The 19433-nt window shown below is 37.8% G+C and overlaps 1 protein-coding gene across 1 annotated transcript in view; it reads right to left on the minus strand.

The window, feature by feature from the left end:
* Positions 1-19433, minus strand: part of FBXL13 (F-box and leucine rich repeat protein 13) — a 211693-nt gene that overhangs the window by 172616 nt on the left and 19644 nt on the right. Inside the window, exons 4-7 of the mRNA XM_052638386.1 lie at positions 9948-10015; positions 8984-9138; positions 7554-7663; positions 5378-5542 (exon numbers count right to left, since the gene is read on the minus strand). Of these exons, the coding sequence (XP_052494346.1) occupies positions 5378-5542; positions 7554-7663; positions 8984-9138; positions 9948-10015 (498 nt within the window). The remainder of the gene's footprint in view (positions 1-5377; positions 5543-7553; positions 7664-8983; positions 9139-9947; positions 10016-19433) is intronic.

The raw sequence follows: 19433 nt of genomic DNA on the forward strand, positions 1-19433 counted from the left end.
ATACAAATATTTATATCTATGAGTTCAGTGAATTCCAAGAAGGACAAACACAAAGAAAACCACAAGGCATATCAAAATCAACTTGCTGAATATTCAATCATAAAAAGAAAAGTCTTCAAAGCAACGAGAAAGGAAAAAGACACATGCATATAAAGAAAAATATTCCACTGACTTCTCATTTAAAACAATGATACAGAAGATAATGGAATGACATCTTTTAAATGGAATGAGTGCGTGGGAGAAGCAACACTCCAATGGCAATGGACACAGGTAGTGTTCAAATCTTGGTTTCTATGTACAATTCTCCATTCAAAAGGATTCAAAGAGTGCTAGATAAATGACTAGGATGGAGCAAGGAAAATACAAGTGGAGACTGGAACATCATGTTGTGCTATAAAGTAGAGAGGTGCTCAGAGGATGATAGTTACATGTCAATGGGACACAGAAGGCAAATTGTGGTCATTGTTCAGTCACTAAGTCGTGTCCGAGTCTTTGCAGCACCATGGACTGCAGCACACAAAGCTGCTCTGTCCTTCACTATCTCCTTGAGTTTGCTCAAGCTCATGTCCATGATGAGTCGGTGACGCCATCCTAAACACTTCATTCTCTGTCATCCCCTTCTCCTCCTGCCTTCAGTCTTTCTAAGCATCAGGGTTTTTTCCAATGAATCAGCTCTTTGCGTTACATGGTCAGAGAATTGGAGCTTCACCTTCAGCATCAGTCCTTCCAATGAATTTTCAGGGTTGATTTCCTTTAGGATTAACTGATTCGATCTCCTTGCTGTCCAAGGGATTCCCAAGAGTCTTCTCTAGTGCCACAATTCAAAAGCATCAATTCTTCAGCGCTCAGCCTTCTTTATGGTCCAACTCTCACAACCGTACATGACTACTGGAAAAGCCATAGCTTTGGACCTTTGTTGACAAAAAGATGTCTCTGCTTTTTTAATATGCTGTCTATGTGTGTTGCAGCTTTTCTTCCAAGGAGCAAGCATCTTTTAATTTCATGACTGCAGTCACCATTCACAGTGATTTTGGAGCCCAAGAAAATAAAATTTGCCACTGTTTATATTTTATCCCCATCTATTTGCCATTAAGGATGGGATTGGATGCCATTATCTTAGTTTTGTGAATGTTGAGTTTTAAGCCATCTTTTTCACTCTTCTCTTTGACCATCATCAAGAGGCTTTTTGTTCCTCTTCTGCCATTAGGGTGGTGTCATCTGCATATCTGAGGTTGTTGATTTTTCTCCACGCAATCTTGATTTCAGCTTGTGAGTTATCCAGCGTGGCATTTTCCATAACGTACTCTGCATATAAGTTAAATAAGCACGGTGAGAATATACAGCCTTAACATACTCCTTTCCCAATTTTGAACCAGTCTGTTTTTCCATGTCCAGGTCTAACTGTTGCTTCTTGACCTACATACAGGTTTCTCAGGAGACCAGTAAGATGGTCTGGTATTCCCATCTCTTTAAGAATTTTCCACACTTTGTTGTGATCCACACAGTCAAAGGCGTTAGCGTAGTCAATGAAGCAGAAGTAAATGTTTTTCAAAATTCCCTTGCTTCTTCTGTGATCCAGCAGATGTTGGCAATTTGATCTCCGGTTCCTCTGCCTTTTCTAAATCCAGCTTGTACACCTGGAAGTTCTCAGTTTATGTACTGTTGAAGCCTAGCTTGAAGGATTTTGAGCATTACCTTGCTAGCATGTGAAATGAGCACAATTGAATGATAGTTTGAGCATTCTTGGGCTTCCCTTGTGGCTCAGCTGTAAAGAATCTGCCTGCAATGCGGGCTACCTGGGTTCAATCCCTGGGTTGTGAAGATCCCCTGGAGAAGGTAAAGGCTACTCAATCCAGTATTCTGGCATGGAGAATTCCATGGACTGTATAGTCCATGGGGTCACAAAGAGTTGGACACGACTGAATGACTTCCACTTTCACTATGAGCATTCTTTGGCATTGCCAGTCTTTGGCATTGCAATGAAAACTGATCTTTTCCAGACCATTGCTGAGTTTTCCAAATTTTTTGGCATACTGAGTGCAGCACTTTAACAGATTCATCTATTAGGATTTGAAATAGCTCAGCTGGAATTGCATCACCTCCACTAGCTTTGTGCCTAGTAGTGCTTCCTAACGCCCACTTGACTTCACACTCCAGGATAACCACCATCGTGGTTAGCCAGGTCATTAAGACTTTTTTTGTACAGATCTTCTGTGTATTCTTGCCACCTCTTCTTAATCTCTTCTGCTTCCATTAGGTTATTGCTGTTTTTGTTCCATATTGTGCACCTTTGCATGAAAAGCTACCTTGGCATCTCTAATTTTCTTGAAGAGATCTCTAGCTTTTCCATTCTGTTGTTTTCCTCTATTTTTTTGCACTGTTTACTTTAGAAGGCTTTCTTATCTCTCCTTGCTATTTCTTTGGAACTCTGCATTTAGTTGGGTTTATCTTTGCCTTTAGCTTCTCTTCTTTTCTCAGCTATTTGCAAGGCCTTCTCAGACAAACATTTTGCCTTCTTGCATTTCTTTTTCCCTGGGATCGTTTTGGTCACCACCTCCTGTTCAATGTTATGAACCTCTGTCCACAGTTCTTCAGGCAGTCTATCAGATCTAATCCCTTGAATCTATCTGTTACTTCTACTGTATAAGCATAAAGGATTTGATTTAGGTCATACCTGAATGGCCTAGTGATTTTCCCTACTTTCTTCAATTCAAGTCTGAATTTTGCAGTAAGGAGCTCAGGATCTGAGCCACAGTCAGCTCCAGGTCTTGTTTTTGCTGACTATATAGAGCTTCTCCTTCTTCGGCTGCATATAATCAATTTGATTTTGGTACCAACTATCTGGTGATATCATGCTGTGCTATAAAGTAGGGAAGTGCACAGAGGATGATAGTTACATGTCAAAGGGACACAGAAGGAAACTTGAAAGGAGTCCTACTTCTGAATCTGGAAGAATTTGAGCACCAAAATAAATAGTGATAGTAACAGATTATATCTCATTGAATAAAATAGAAAACCATGAGTCATACAGATATAAATAAACTGAAAGTTTGATGAAGAACGGGAATATTTACATAATTGTAAAGTACCTCCCCACAAAATGCATATCCATTTCAAAGAGGGCAGTTGAATAGTGGAGAAGCAGACACCGCCTTAAACAAGCAATCACCTGTGAAATCACCAATCCTGGGCAAATCCAGATTCTGTACCATGGAGTGAGAAGAGCACAGCCTAATGTCTGTGCCATCTCTAATAAAAATTCAGAACTTGAATCTATTCTGGAGAAAACAGAACAAGTTAAAATAAGAGATCTTCTACAATAAAACTGGCCTGATCTTCATGTCAAGGGAATGAAAATTAAAGAAAGGCAGACTCAAGGAGACAAACAGCCATGGTAATCAGCTATTCTGTGTGATTCTGGATTGCATCTTTTTGCATTATCAGGACAACTGGGGATACCCAAATTAGATCCAAGGATTTTGATGGCTGATTTCAAGAGGATGCCCTTGTTTATAGTGAAAACTCCAGGAATATTTAGGGGTGATAGGTTATCATGTCAGCAGCTTACTCTCAAATCGTTCAGAAAAAAAGTACATTGTATTGCACTTGCAACCTTCCTGTTTGAGATTGTTAAACATTAAAAATACACATTGGATAAAATATAACTGACTGTTTAAAGGAAAAATAAACTCTAATGTAGGGTTTCTAAATACATAAAAATAAAGTACATGGAAATAATAGCATGAAGCACAGGGAGGGGAAGATGAAAACATACTCTTGCTAGGTTCTTATATGTAAAGTGATAAAAAATATTTTAAGGCATAATCCGAAATGAATTGAAAATTCAGGTGCTTACAATGTAAATAAACCTTAGCAGTCAGCATGCTGCTGCTGCTGCTAAGTTGCTTCAGTTGTGTCCGACTCTGTGCGACCCCATAGACGGCAGCCCACTAGGCTCCTCTGTCCCTGGGATTCTCCAGGCAAGAATACTGGAGTGGGGTGCCATCGCCTTCTCGGATCAGCCAACATATAGGAGTTCAAAGAAAAACCAGCTACATAATTGTAGGAAGGAGTTTGATATGGCTTAGAAAAATAGCTAAGAATGACATATTAATATGACACAAAAAGAAATAATCAGGGCAATAGTAATGGATTTTGTTACATAAAGCTTTAAATTTTCTCTGGTCAAAAGTGAAAGCAAAAGTGAAAAGCAAGCCTTAAGTGTAGGCATTAAGGGCTTGCCTGGTGGCTCAGATGGTAAAGCATCTGTCTGCAGTGCGGGAGACCTGGGTTCGACCCCTGGATTGGGAAGATCCCTTGGAGGAGGGCATGGCACTCCAGTATGCTTGCTTGGAGAATCCCCATGGACAGAGGTGCCTGGCAGGCTACAGTCCACAGGGGCTGCAAAGTCTGACCCGACTGAGCAACCAAGCACAGCACATTAAGTGTAGGGGAAAAAAATTTCAAATCTGTTCCAGACAAAAGGTGAAAACTACCAGTATATAAAGAGTTTTCTTATGAACTGTAAGAAAATTATAGGAATTCCAGTTTGAACACGAAGAAGATGTGAACAGGCAATTTATAAAGAAGAAACAGTGGACAAAAATGTCCTCATTCTGACTGTGTACTATATGTAAAGTGCGAGATGAAATATAAATACAGGTATACATCTTGTTCCCCAAAATAACTTGAGCTCAGTTCTACAGTTAGAAAGATAGGTTTAATACATGGCATTTTATAGTGTAAATCTGCCATTAACCAGAATAAGGTGATATTTTACAACTCTTCCACCATTTATCAGGTAGTCCCACAAAATAGGGATTACATATTTATCAAAATAGGACAGAATATAACCAGTAGTTGGAATTATGGTTTATATTTCAGAGATTAATTCAATGAGTTATTATATATAGATACATGATTCTTGTTTTTATGAACTCACAATCTAAGAAAGAAAGATGAGAGGCATAAATATATTTAACTAACTGAAAGTAGCATTATGACAAGACCCACTTACATTCTAGAGTGTAGGTATAACATTCAGGTTAAAGGATTAGGGATTAGAGATTAAAAGGTATGCAGTGAAGTATGTAAAATCTGTGGTACCTTAAATGACAATATGTTCTTGAACGAGGAAGGAAAGAAAGACATTTTTTTTCATTATTTACTATTTCTTTAATTTCTCCATTTTTTGATTATTACAACAATTTACAGCCATCCAAACGGATGACTTCCAAAAGCTGAGATAGCCCAAAGGTAGTTGTAAAAAATATTTTTTCTTCAAAATATGGTTTCCATCATTCATACAAGGTTTATAAAACCACTGTTTAAGAAAACATTATCAAAACAACTAGTTAAGACATGAATTCATACGAACCTGTAATATTGCTCTTTTGGGTAACTGTGAAATGTCAAAATCAGGAATCCCACCTACAAGAAAGTCTTCAGACACAAATTGTTCAGGAAAAAAGTGTTCTTCTTTAGAATTTGCTTTGAATTTTAACTTGGAGAATTTTTGTAATTGAAGTTCATGCTTTAGCATCTGCCATGAAAATAATTTACAGATTCCATGGAATTGTTGTAAGGACTAAATGAGATGATACATATAAAGCACAATGCTTGATACAATGACAGCACCAGTTAAACATTATTATCATCGTCATTATATAAATTATCATTGTCCAGGGCATATGTAATAGTCTCTGAACCACCAAAGCATTATAGGTCATTTCCACTAGTTGTCATACAATACTGGCATAGGCAGTCACCTTGAAGATGTGGTCCAGCCTTCTCTTATAGAAATGAGAAAGCTGAAACCCAGAGTCAAGGTTCTGGTAATGCCAGAACTGATACTTGGGGCATGGAAGGGTAAGAGTTACCCTGGAGCTGTAAGAGGAGAGTCAGGGGACTTCTTTGGTCCAAAGGCTGGGACTCCAACCTCTCACTATCAAGAGCCTGGGTTCAAGGTCCCTGGTTGAGTGACCTAAGATGGTAGAAACCGTGTGGCATGGCCAAAAATGAAAAAAAAAAAGTGTATATATATATATATGTATATATATATATATATATATATATGTATGTGTATGTATATATAAATAAATAAATGTTTTTCTTTAAAAAAGTCAGAAGGAAAGAATTTGGAGAATTGCCTGATGTATCATTACAGTAAATCCCCGTTTTTACTTTTAATACATTCATTAAAAGCGCATAATCAAGGAAAAAACCCTGACGGGTAAATAAGTGTTGTACCCATACACACACACAATTTTCCTGCAATATATGTACATACTAGAGCCTAAGGAAGCGTGCACAGTGGAGAGCTGGCACGTAGCTCTCTCCTCCCAGCAGACACCTGCCATCCTCACTCCACCCTAGTGAGTGCAGCAGTACTGTTAGGCCAAGAAATCACATAGCTAAAATAAAACATTTTCTTTAAATACTCAATTAACTATTTAATACATATCTACTCTAGTACTCTTGCCTGGAAAATCCCGTGGATGGAGGAGCCTGGTAGACTACAGTCTATAGGGTCGCAAAGAGTGGGACACGACTGAGCGACTTCACTTTCACTGCTTTCACATATTAGGGATAATATTACTGTCATATATAATATACACTATCATACATATTTATATATGTATATCAATTACTACAAAACATCATGTTTAGTGTATGGGAATGGTTAAAGAGAACAGTGCTGCCTTCTCTCAGGGACATTCAGTTTAAGGGGATATAAAACGGCAGCCTGGTCATGCAGTTACCTTTTCACCAGGAACCATAAAACGGGGTTTAATTTCTTCCTAGTTTTCTCTTTCTTATTTATCCCGACTTTATATTTCAGACTATTAGTAAAACATTACATACTAAATAATGTAACTACAAAAAATTCCAGCATGTTTCTGTATCTGTTCCTAGTAGTTACTGTGAATATTCTAAAAAAACATTAAATGATAATTTACTATGCTGATAGCTAAAGCAAACTAGAGATGTTTTTATTATTATAAATTTGAAGGAGTTTGCCTGGATCCTCTGTTTTGACTGCTTTAATTTCTAATAGGTGTCCCAGTTAAGAATGATTCAAGTGTAGAAATTTAGTAGTTTTAAAGATAATTTAGTATTAAGATTTTAATTTACTAAATTGGATATTGAAAAGAGTAGATAGAAATGTAACCTTATCTAGAAAAGAATAAATTTAGTCTTTACCATTTATTCTGTTATATCAAACCATTTCTCTTCCACTTTAAACATTTATTTCCACCTAAACATTTGCTTAACAAAATTCTTAGTGTCTTTATCAATAAATTTAAGTGAAATGTTAAAAAGATGTTTCCTTGATGTTGAACTTCACATGAAAGAGCAAAATTTATTGGGAAGTATTTTGGGTAAGTGAGGAGGCATTTAGATTATTAAATTAAAAGAACAAGGACCCCATTAAAAGTATATAATATTTGAGTCTTTAGTGTTTTCCACACATAGCGTTATTATCTGAGACAACATCAATGTAACAGCAAAGTTCAGTTTCTAAAAAACAGTAAGTTTACAATATGCCATACCAGCTCATCTTCTCTCTTTTTAAACTTATGTCTTGCTCTATCCCTCCATTTTCTTAGGATAACTATCATCTTGTAGCAGTGGAACATCTTTTGTATCCGCAGTAGTGCATCTGAAGAAAATGCATTGGATTACTGTATATAATTGCACAGTATTATAATTAATATTCTATCAGGTTTATAACATGAAACAATGCTGCATCTGATAGTTTTTATTTTAATTGCATCTGAAATTGATTACTATTGACAGCAAAATATAGTACTGCTGAGACTTCATTAACTTGTAAACATTACCTTTGCCCTTATAAATTAAGATATTATAGATGTAACAAAATGTCAAGTTATATAGCATTTCCTTTTTAACAAATCTGTTCTTTATAAAACCAGAACTTCCAGATTTATTCATAGAAATAGAGTCATGAGATAGTACTTTTAAATGCCTTGTGATTAAATAGATTGCTATATATATATATATATATATATATATATATATATTTTTATGTTTAAGCAGGGGTCCAAAGCTAAAACACAGGGGCCAGGCCAAGAAGGAGGATGATTAAGGCAGGTCTTGGGGACACCATTCTTAACTATAGCTAATTGCTTCCTCTCGGAAATAGAGACCCACTACCTAGCTTAGTTGGTAAAGAATCTGCTGGCAATGTAGGAGACCTGGGTTCTATTCCTGGGTTGGGAAGATTCCCTGGAGAAGGAAATGGCAATCCACTCCAATGTTCTTGCCTGGAAAATCCCAGGGACAGAGGAACCTGGCGGGCTATAGTCCATGGGGTCGCAAGAGTCGGATACGACTTAGCGACTAAACCACCACCACCACCCTTATGTTAAAATCACCAGAGTCCACTCTGAGGTACCAACAGGAGCCAATCAAGAGGAAAGGATTTACTGATTTGCAGCAGCCATAAACAGATCAATATGTAGTTAGCTGGATGGACTCTCTATTCCTGCTCTGAAAAGCACATACATGTACTGTCCACTCATTACAGCTATCGAGGGTTTAAGTAAAAGAAAATTATTTTTCTTTAAGTTTTCTCAGAAATTCATTAAATAAAATATAAAGAATAAAGAGCTGTTTATAAAAAACAGTCAATTTTGTTATCTGTCCATCTACCTATCTATCCCAACTCTCTATTTTATAAAAAAAAGTTAATAGTAGCTCCCTATTTATATTGAAACTTGTATATATGTCACACAAATAGATATAGAATTTTATTTAAAATATGCCTGCTTTCTATTACACTAAAACTCTTTGAGACAAATCTCATTACATACTTTAAATTAGTGACTTTACATTTCATGACAATTTTCTAGACATAAAAATAATAAATTCTCTAGTACAGGTTATGTTTAACTGTTAAGTTTGTTGAAACTTTGGATCCATGAAAACAAAAACCAATTGTTACTATATAAGGATTTACCTCTAAGTTGTTCTTTTCTATTTTTCACATAAGAGTGCCAGTGATGTAATACATGTTTTTTAAGTCTGAAATTGTCATATACTATTGCAGCTTCCATTTTTTCAGCCAGAAGTTCATCTTCATTTATAGGAGGTATTGCTATCTCTCTCCATGTGCTATAAGCAGAAAATATAGGAATATAATATTTTAAAGTTACAGTAATACATTAATAAATAAACTGAGAGAGAGAAGAAGTAATATACTGGGCCTCCTCTACCTCCTCAAAAATCACAGCTTCAAAGAAGCTGTTAAATTATTTGCATTGTTTTATTTACAGTCAGTCCTTGCATTTTCTTTCAGCTTGCATTCCCCTTGTCTGCATCTGTAAAGCCCTCAAAGCTCTGAAATAGAAATTTTTTTTTCTCCCATAACTTATTTAGAGGCAAAGCTAGACTTGACCTAAACTAATTTTGCATCAAAACTTCTCAGAATCTGACACATAATGGTTCATAGTATTTCTTCATTTCACTCAGCAAGAATATACAAATACATTTTATTGTAGAAATACTAACATGTTCAGATATGTTTGGTTCCAATGTGCCATCCCAGACACAACTGAAGATGTTATATAATACACAGTGTGTGCAGAGATTTCCTTTCTAAAAAAATTTTAAGAAAGGGAATCTAGATTTCCAAATATGTCTGTCTCCAAGGATTTCAGATAAGGGGATTATAGACCTGTAATTCCAGTTTTGAAGTTCTATTTTAAAAAAGACAAACTGGTACCTTGAAGAAGCAAAGACTATCTTGTAACTAAGTAAAAGCTGAGTAAATATAAAAGAAATATATAATAAAAAATGGTGAAAACAAGATTAAATAGATAAAATCAGTACAACTGGCCAAAAGTGAGTTGTTCTTCATATGGAGAATTTCTAGAATAAGAACACAAAGAGGAGGGAATAATATATAAAACTCATGTTCTTACTAAAAATGGGTCTTCAGTAAATGCCCAGTATAAAAAGTACATGCTTTTATCATTAATTCTGGAGTCACCTAAAATAAAGAAAGACATGAAATAACAAGCATTAGAAATAAATGGAATGCACAGGCTACCTCTGGAAGATATACAAGAGAATGAGAGCTGTGATTGCATCTGGGAAGTAGAATTAGGCCTAGGGAGATAGGAACAGACTTCTAGAAGTATAGGCCATTTATATATTTTGGAATTTTATTGTGCTGCCTAACTATTTTTTTTCAAGTTAAAAACACAGCTTAAAATTTTATTATATTGTACTTACTTTAAAGCATTTTGAGGTAAACACTATGGCATTATTATATCAATAGGAGTATAGAGTTGTTGGACCAGGGTTGGCTAGTCACTATGAAGTTGAATGGTTTTACCTTCTCAAGAGTAGAAAATGAGGGGGGGATAAATCAGGGGACTGGGACCGACATATACACACTACTATATATAAAACAGATGACTGATACGGACCAACTGTACAGCACAGAACTGTACTTAATACTCTGTAATGGCCTATACGGGGAAAGAGTTTAAAAAGGAGTGGATATGTATATATATAACTGATGCACTTTGCTGTACACCTGAAACTAACACAACATTGTAAATCAATTATACTCCAATAAAATCTTTAAACTACAAATAGATAAAATTGAGGATGAAACCAAACTCGAAAAAACAAAGTAGAAAATGAGAGTCTCTGTTTGAAAATATATATAGGAATGCCTCATTTAACAAGCAGGAATAGGAAAGCTACATAAGTTACAAGCCTCAACTGTGGAATACACTGAAAGAGATGCAGGCATCACTGCCAGTTACTCACAATAACACACATTAATGTGGGAATAGCTCACCAAGGATTGCTGAAATTGTTTGTGCCTTCTCTGTGTTCTTAACTGTTTATTATAGGTACATGGCTACTGTTAAGTGTAAGTGATGGTTTTCTGTTGTTATTGCCACCTGTTTACCATTTGTTGTTGTTTACTTGCTAAGTCATGGCCAAATCTTTGCAACTGCATGGACTGCAGCATGCCAGGCTTCCCTATCCTTCACGATCTCCTGGAATTTGCTCAGATTCATGTCCAGTGAGTCAGTGATGCTATCTAACCATCTCATTTTCTGCTGCCCCCTTCTCCTGTTGCCATCAATCTTTCCCAGCATCAGGGTCTTCTCCAGTGAGTCAGCTCTTTGCATTAGGTGACAAAAGTTTTGGAGCTTCAGCATCAGTCCTTCCAATGAATATTCAGGGTTGATTTCCTTTAGGATTGACTAGTTTCATCTCTTTGCAGTCCAAGGGACTATTACGGTCATATCTATTGAGTGTAGAGATAAGTTTGATTGAAATATATACCAACTTCCCAGAATTCAGAATTCTACTTTTCTAAGTCAAGCATTTTCTCCTTTGCTCATTGCTGTAAATGCTTTGATAAGTTAATAGATATAGCATGCACATGTTGATCATGAAGTCAGTTTTAGGCATATAGGAAAGGCCTGTGTGCCCCCTGATATTCTGTCTCATGTTCAATGACATTTGAAAATTCTTGCTTTTAATGGGGATTATAAGTAAATTGTCTGTGGTGAGGGGAGAACATAAGTTATTGAAGTCTTTCTTTACTAAATTCTGATCTTCATGGGGGAAAGGAATCCAGAGGAGTAAAATCAAGAGTATTGGGGTTGGCGCAGGGGGAGCTGCTTGACATCTGTCTCAGCCCCACGGATTGTGGGTCTGAACCATATGGAGGAAAAGACTACAGCAAAATCCAAAAACTTGCTCTTATGGGGTGTACAACACAAAATAAGGAAAGGCATTTCCCCCACTTCTGTACAGCACACACAGCACAGTGCCATCAAATTTCATGTGACTTTAAATTTTGAAAGTTGGAAATCGTGTGATATAAAAGTATTACCTACCAAAACCTTACATTATGCCAGGTTTTGAAATAACGCAGACGCTCAAAATAAAGTTTTATCAAGAAGCGCTTTATTTCAAAACTGGTGGGAAAATGAATGGAAGATTTTAAGTTCTTGCTACACCATGGTACTATTTGGGCATGTAAACAAATGTGGCCTTAGTCTTGAAGTACAGGTTTGACTTACTAGACATCTTCAGAAAAGTTATAAAAGTTATCTCTTTTGAACAGTGTGACCACCAGGTATGGTTTGAGTAGGGCAAGGAATCCAGTGAAAGGAGTGCTATTTTGGCATCAGAAAGATTTGTGGCTAAAGGAGCCTGAAGCTCCACCTCAAGTTAGACATCAAAGCTCTTAGGAAGTCAAGAATAGCAGCACTATGACTCCACCCTTAGATGGTTTCACAGGTTTGGGACAGAAACAATCTTGGAATTCTTGAATTTACACAGAACAGCTTTGGGATTCCCAGGAGCAACTGATTGGAATTTTAAGGAAAAACCAACCTCTGTGTTACCCAGGTAGGGGCTGGAAGCAGAGAAATTTGGCATATCAATACTGTTAGCAATGAGATGATGAGCTTCCCTGGTGGCTCAGTAGTGCAGGCATGGGTTTTATCCCTGGGTCGGGAAGATCCCCTGGAGAAGGAAATAGCAACCCACTTCAGTATTCTTGCCTGGTAAATCCCATAGACAGAGGAGCCTGGTGGGCTACAGTCCATGCAGTTGCAAAAAGAGTCAGACATGACTTAATGGCTAAACAACAACATCAAATCAGCACTCTTACTTGTATCCCAGGTTGCTGAGAGCTGGGGAAATTTTTTTTTAATTAATCAATTAATTTTATGGGGAAATTTTGAAATAAATGAAAGGATAATGAAATGCCACTACAAATCACTAATTCTAGCTTACAAACATACCAAATTCATGGCTGTTTAATGTCAGTAGTGATTGGTCCCATTAGTTTTAAACTTTGCAAGACACTTTATTTGTGTGTGTGCTCAGTCACCTCAGTCGAGTCTGGCTCTTTGTGACCCCATGCGCTGTAGCCCGCCAGGCTCCTCTGTCCATGGGACTCTCCAGGCAAGAATACTGGAGTGGCTTGCCATGCCCAGGAGATCTTCCCAAACCAGGGATTGAACCCCTGTCTCTTATGTCTCCTGCACTGACAGGCAGGTTCTTTACCACTAGCAGCACAGTAGGCTTCTCTGTCCCTCACTATCTCGCAGAGTTTGCTGAAATTCATGTCCATTGAGTCAGTGATGCTATCCCACCATCTTGCCCTCTTTTCTTTTTGCTTTCAATCTTTCCCAGCATCAGGTCTTTTCCAATGAGTCAGTTCATCACCCCAGATGGCCAAAGTATTGGAGCCTCAGTGTCAGCATCAATCCTTCCAATGAATATTCAGGGTTGATTTTCTTTAGGAATGACTGGTTTGATCTCCTTGCAGTCTAGGACTCTTCAAGAGTCTTCTCCAGCACCACAGTTCAAAAGCATCAATTCTTCATTGCTCAGCTTTCTTTATGGTCCAACTCTCACGTCAGCATGACTACTGGAAAAACCATAGCTTTGACTATATGGACTCTTCTCTTTCACCCTTATCAAGAGGTTCTTTAGTTCTCTTCACTTTCTGTCATTAGAGTGGTATCATCTGAATATCTGGGTTGTTGATATTTCTCCCTGCAATCTTGATTCCAGGCTGGGATTCATCCAGCCGGGCATTTCACATGATTGAGTGTTTATGTTCTCCAGAATTCATATGCTGAAACCTAATCCCCAGTGTAATGGATGGTATTTAGAGGTGGGGCTTTTTGGAGATGATTAGGTCATAAGGGTGGCGTTCTCATGAATAAGAAGTGTGTCTTTAGAGAAGAGACCCCAGAGAGTTCAGTCTCCCCTTCTGCCATGTAAGATTATAACAAGAAGATGGCAATATATCAACCAGGAAGCAGGCTCTCAAGACATCAAATCTACCAGCACCTTGATCTTGGACTTCCCAGCCTCCAGAACTGTTAGAAATAAATTTCTCTTGTTTATAATCACCCTGTCTATGATATCTTCATTATAGCATCCTGAACAAACCAAGACAGGGTGGAGTGAATTAATTTAAATCCCTCCCAGTTCTAAAATATTTATTTTTCATAGGCTATAAAAGTTAATAGAAAAAACAATAATAGTAAAAAAAAAAAAAAGAAACTATGCCTTTAATGAAGAAGTGAGCATGGTCTAACATAGGTATCATGGCATGACATAAAATGTTAGATTTCTCATGATGAGTAGTTTTATTTTTTGACCTCAATATTATTAAAGACTATTTAATGCTCAAGGGGCTTTTGTACATGGAGGGAAACAGTGACTACTCTTTGTATTTTAGAGCTATAGTACTCTTGCCTGGAGAATCCAATGGAGGGAGGAGCCTGGTAGGCTACAGTCCATGGGGTCGCAAAGAGTCGGACACAACTGAGCGACTTCACTTCACTTCAATTCAGTACCACTTGGAAAAATCCATTTTTGTTAAACATGTAAATGTCTATTGCAAATTTTATTAGGTAAACTCCTTGAATGGCATCACCGACTCAATGGGCATAGGTTTGGGAAGACTCTGGGAGTTGGTGATGGACAGGGAGGCCTGGTGTGCTCCCGTTCATGGGGTTGCAAAGAGTCGGACACGACTGAGCGACTGAACTGAACTGAAACTCCTTGAAACAACTTAAATGAGATTAAAACCTTACAAAGATGTTCTTTAGAACTCTCAAATGCAGAAAAACATACATTATGCCATATCATTAGCTACTATTACTTAACTTTACACTTAGAGTTATCCTAAAGTAAACAGTATGAATCTAGTTGCGTATCTTCATTTGTTGTTGTTGTTCATTGCTAAGTCATGTCCTACTCTTTTCGACCCCATGGACTGCAGCATGCCTGGCTTCCCTGTCCTTCACCATCTCCCTGAGTTTGCTCAAAGTCATGTCCATTGAGTCAGTGATGCCATCCAACCACCTCGTCCTCTGTCGCCCCCTTCTCTTGCCCTCAATCTTTCCTAGCATCAGGGTCTTTTACAATGAGTTAGTTGTTCACGTCAGGTGCCCAAAGTATCGGAGCTTCAGCACCAGCACTTCCAATGAATATTCAGGTGGATTTATTTTAGGAGTGACTGGTTTGATCTCCCTGTAGTCCAAAGGACTCTCAAGAGTCTTCTCCAGAACTACAGTTTGAAAGAATCAATTCTTTGATGTTCAGCCTTCTTTATGATCCAACTCTCACATCCATACATGACTACTGAAAAAACCATAGCTTTGAGTATGAGGACCTTTGTTGGCAAAGTGATGTCTCTGCTTTTTAATACACTGTCTATGTTTGTCATAGCTATTATTCTAAGGAGCAAACATCTTTTAATTTTGTCGCTGCGGTTACTGTCTGCATTGATTTTGGAGCCCAAGAAAATGAAATCTGACACAGTTTCCATAGTTTTCTTATCTATTTACCATGAAGTGATAGGACCGGATGCCATGATCTTTGTTTTTTGAATGTTGAGTTTTAAGCCAGCTTTTTCACTCTCCTCTTTCACCCTTATCAACAGGCTCTCTTTAGTTCCTTTTCACTTTCTGCCATTAAAGATATCTCCATATCTTCATATGCATATCTGCATATCTTCATTATTTTTATACTTTTTAAATTTTCATTCCTTCCAGATAACAGAGACACTTATCTTCATGCCTGCTCAGGAAATAGTAATCTACCCACTCTCACAAGAAAATGAATACTTTTGTAAACCAGCAAGGTTATAGGATATGGTTATCTTGTTTGGGGAACAAGGTCTGTCTGCTTCTCCCAAAGTACTAAAACCCCAAATTTCCTTTTCATAGTTTAGCTTTGTTTGTTGTATCAGTAAGAATTTTTTTTAAGTCTGTATCTTTCATTTAAAGTTTGGTAACAAAGTGCTCTCTCTGCCAGCAAGAATAGAAGGCTATATGCAGTCTGATACTTCAGTGTAAGAAGTAAAAGGGAAGGAGGATACAGTGTATTTGCTCACATTTTTTTCAAAAATAACAATGGGGAGATACACTAAAAGCTACTAAAATTGGTTACCTAGAGAAAGGGAGGAGAAGGCAATGGAGTACCCCACTCCAGTACTCTCGCCTGGAAAATCCCATGGATGGAGGAGCCTAGTGGGCTGTAGTCCATGGGGTCGCAAAGAGTCGGACACAACTGAGCGACTTCACTTTCACTTTTCACTTTCATGCATTGGAGAAGGAAATGGCAACCCACTCCAGTGTTCTTGCCTGGAGAATCCCAGGGACAGGAGAGCCTGGTGGGCGGCCATCTCTGGGGTCGCACAGAGTCAGACAGGACTGAAGCGACTTAGCAGCAGCAGCAGCAGCAGCAGCAGAGAAAGGGATGGAATAAGTAGATAAAGAGGCTGGAAAGGAAGCAGTACTTCTCTGAATACTCCTCATTTTATTGCTTTGACTTTGCCATGGTGTAATGTTAGAAATAATTAAAAAAGCATAATTATAGCAAAGAAAGAAAAGATGACCATCAACATAAACAATTATTATTTTAAATAACAAAAAAGTATTATTTTAATGAAAATACCAGGTAGGATATATACATCTTAAAGGCAAAAAGAACTGAGTAATTTTCTTTAACTGCTTTCCATAGTTCTATGGTTAGTGGTCCTCTTGTATAGTTATTTTGAAACCATTATATAGGTATTGTAGGATGAAACTTATAACCAGTTAGTTAATGTCTGTAGGAATCCAGATTCATTAAAAGTGGGTCAAGCAGACCATGGGTGCCTCCTGATACAATGCGCTAGAAGGAACCCAACATCCACTCTGCAGTATTCTTGTCACCAGAGAACAAGAGGAAAAACAAACCTGAATATCAAGATTGTAGATCTACCTTCAGACTTGCAGGAAATACAAGAAACAGAACAGATGAAAAGAATCAGAGGAAATGAGAATGTGGGACCTTTTACATGATAGATGATCTGTTTTCTTCAATAAATTAGTGGCATGGGGAAAAAAGAAGAAAGAACTATTGCAGATTACTAGAGATATTAGATATTAATATGCAACAACCAAGTAGAATATGTGGACCCTGTATGGATTTCAACTTAACAGAGCCATATGTAAAAAGGCATTTTTGAGGCAATTTGGGAAACCCAAATATGCACTGAATATGGAGTCTATACATATATCTGAATGCAGTCAGTACTAGATGACATTCAGGAGCTACTGCTCATTTCATACGTCTCGTGGACGTTTGCACTGTGCTGTGTCCTCTATCAGGGCTTTCCAGGTGGTGCAGTGGGGAGGAATCTGCGTGCCAGTGCGGGAGGCGCGGATTCCATCCCAGAGAAGATCCCCTTGAGCTGTCGTGGTTGCGGTTCTGTTGCTCAGTGGTGTCCCATCCCCTGGAGTAGGCAATGGCAGCCCTCTCTGGTATTCTTGCCTGTGAAATCCCAAGGACGGAAGAGTGCAGTGGGCTCCAGTCCATTGGGTTGGACATGACTGAGTGACTGAGTACAATATTCTCTAAAAATGCCGTTTCTTGTTAAAGATGCGCAGCGAAGTATTTACCAGTAAAAGTAATACAACTCCAGGGATTTACTTTCTAATACTCCCAACCAAAGGTGGAGAGGAGAATAATTAAGAAAATTGGCAAAATATTGATTATTGTTTAAGCTGAATGAGGGGGATTATTATATATTCTCACTTTTGAATTATGTGTAAGTTTTTTCTATAATAAAAATGTTTTAATGCTATAAATGCCTTTTCTTCTCGAGATTTCATCTAGAGATTTCATTTCCCAAGAAATGAGAATCAAGTCTGTGAAGCTATTTTTCCTTCTTAACAATAGACAATTCTTTCATCTTGGAACACACAGTTAAACTGTCTATCTACTGTTATGAGAACAATTTCTCTGTCTTTTTATAATTGTTTGGCTTATGGTTTCTTGTATTCATTCTTCTCTTGGCAAAGAATAGCAAGCAAATGCTTATTATTAAAATGGGCATGTAAACAGGCTGTCCTTGCTGTGCAGGACTGCGTAGTGTGAAGCCATGATAATGACTGCACCATAAAAAAATGCTAAAACCATGCAAAGCACTCTTAATTATGAACGAGAAAAATTGCAATTGTTTGTGATCTATAAAACATTTTTATCAGAACCTTAAAATCTCTCTGACTAGCAGTTATAACTATAGGAAAGAAAAATGAAGGGGGAACACAACTGTTTATTTGGTGTGCTATAATTTAAAATGCCTTGGGATTGTTTAGTTGTTCAGTTGTGGCTGACTCTTTTGTGACCTCATGGACTGTAGCCTGCCAGGCTTCTCTGGCCATGGAATTTTCAGGCAAGAATACTGGAGTGGGTTGCCATTTCCTTCTCCAGGGGCTCTTCCCGACCCAGGGATCAAACTTCAGTCTCCTGTATGTGCCTTTTGCATTGCAGGCAGATTCTTTACCACTGAGCCACCAGGGAAGCAATCATTGCATATGGCGACTACAGCCATGAAATTAAAAGACGCTTGCTCCTTGGAAAGAAACCTACAACAAACCGAGACAATGTGTTAAAAAGCAGAGACATCAGTTTACCAACAAAGGTCTGTGTAGTCAAAGCTCTGTTTTTTCCAGTAGTCATGTATGGATGTGCAAGTTGGACCATAAAGAAGGCTGAGTGCCAAAGAATTGAGGCTTGTGAATTGTGGGACTGGAGAAGACTCTTGAGAGTCCCTTGGGCTGCAAGGAGATCAAACCGGTTATTCCTAAAGGAAATCAACCTGGAATATTCATTGGAAGGACTGATGCTGAAGCTGAAGCTCCAATACTTTGGCCACTTGTTGTGAAGAGTCAATTCTTTGGAAAAGACCCTGATGCTGGGAAAGATTGAAGGCAAAAGAAGAGGGTGGTGGAGGATGAGACAGTTAGATAGTATCACCAACTCAAGGGACATAAATCTGAGCAAACTCCAGGAGATAGTGAAGTACAAGGGAGCCTGGTATGCTACAGTCCACGGGGTTGCAAAGAGTCAGACACGACTTAGCAACTGAACAACACAGATTTACAGTTTGCAAAGTTATACCTAGTTTCTATTTTTTCTGACTTATGAAGTGGGCATTCTTTCTATGCCTTGGTGAATTTTCATATCCCATTCTAAATCTGGATCTGTGCCAATATTTTGTACTTTTAATGTCATGAAATAGCTCTGAAAATTTCTTTTCAAGTGAAACTTAAGATTTGAAGTAGCTACAGTATCTCTTAGAATTTCTGTGCAAACTTTTAAAGATTCTCTATAGGCTTCTAGCTAGACATTGGACACAATCTGATTGTGTTTTATGAGGTCAGTTTCAAAATATTGACAATGTTTACCCTTCTAGATCAGTGGTTTATAATAATTTTAGCATCTTAGAGCATTGGTTTCTCAAGCTTTTTTCATGTGACGTTATTCTCAATGCAGGACTGTTCTAGAGGATAAGGGGTGAGGAGGAGAGCGCCAAGAATGTCATCCCCTGGATCTTCCCTCTCCAGCTCCTG

Source organism: Budorcas taxicolor, chromosome 4 (assembly GCF_023091745.1).
Source record: "Budorcas taxicolor isolate Tak-1 chromosome 4, Takin1.1, whole genome shotgun sequence".
Classification (NCBI taxonomy): domain Eukaryota; kingdom Metazoa; phylum Chordata; class Mammalia; order Artiodactyla; family Bovidae; genus Budorcas; species Budorcas taxicolor.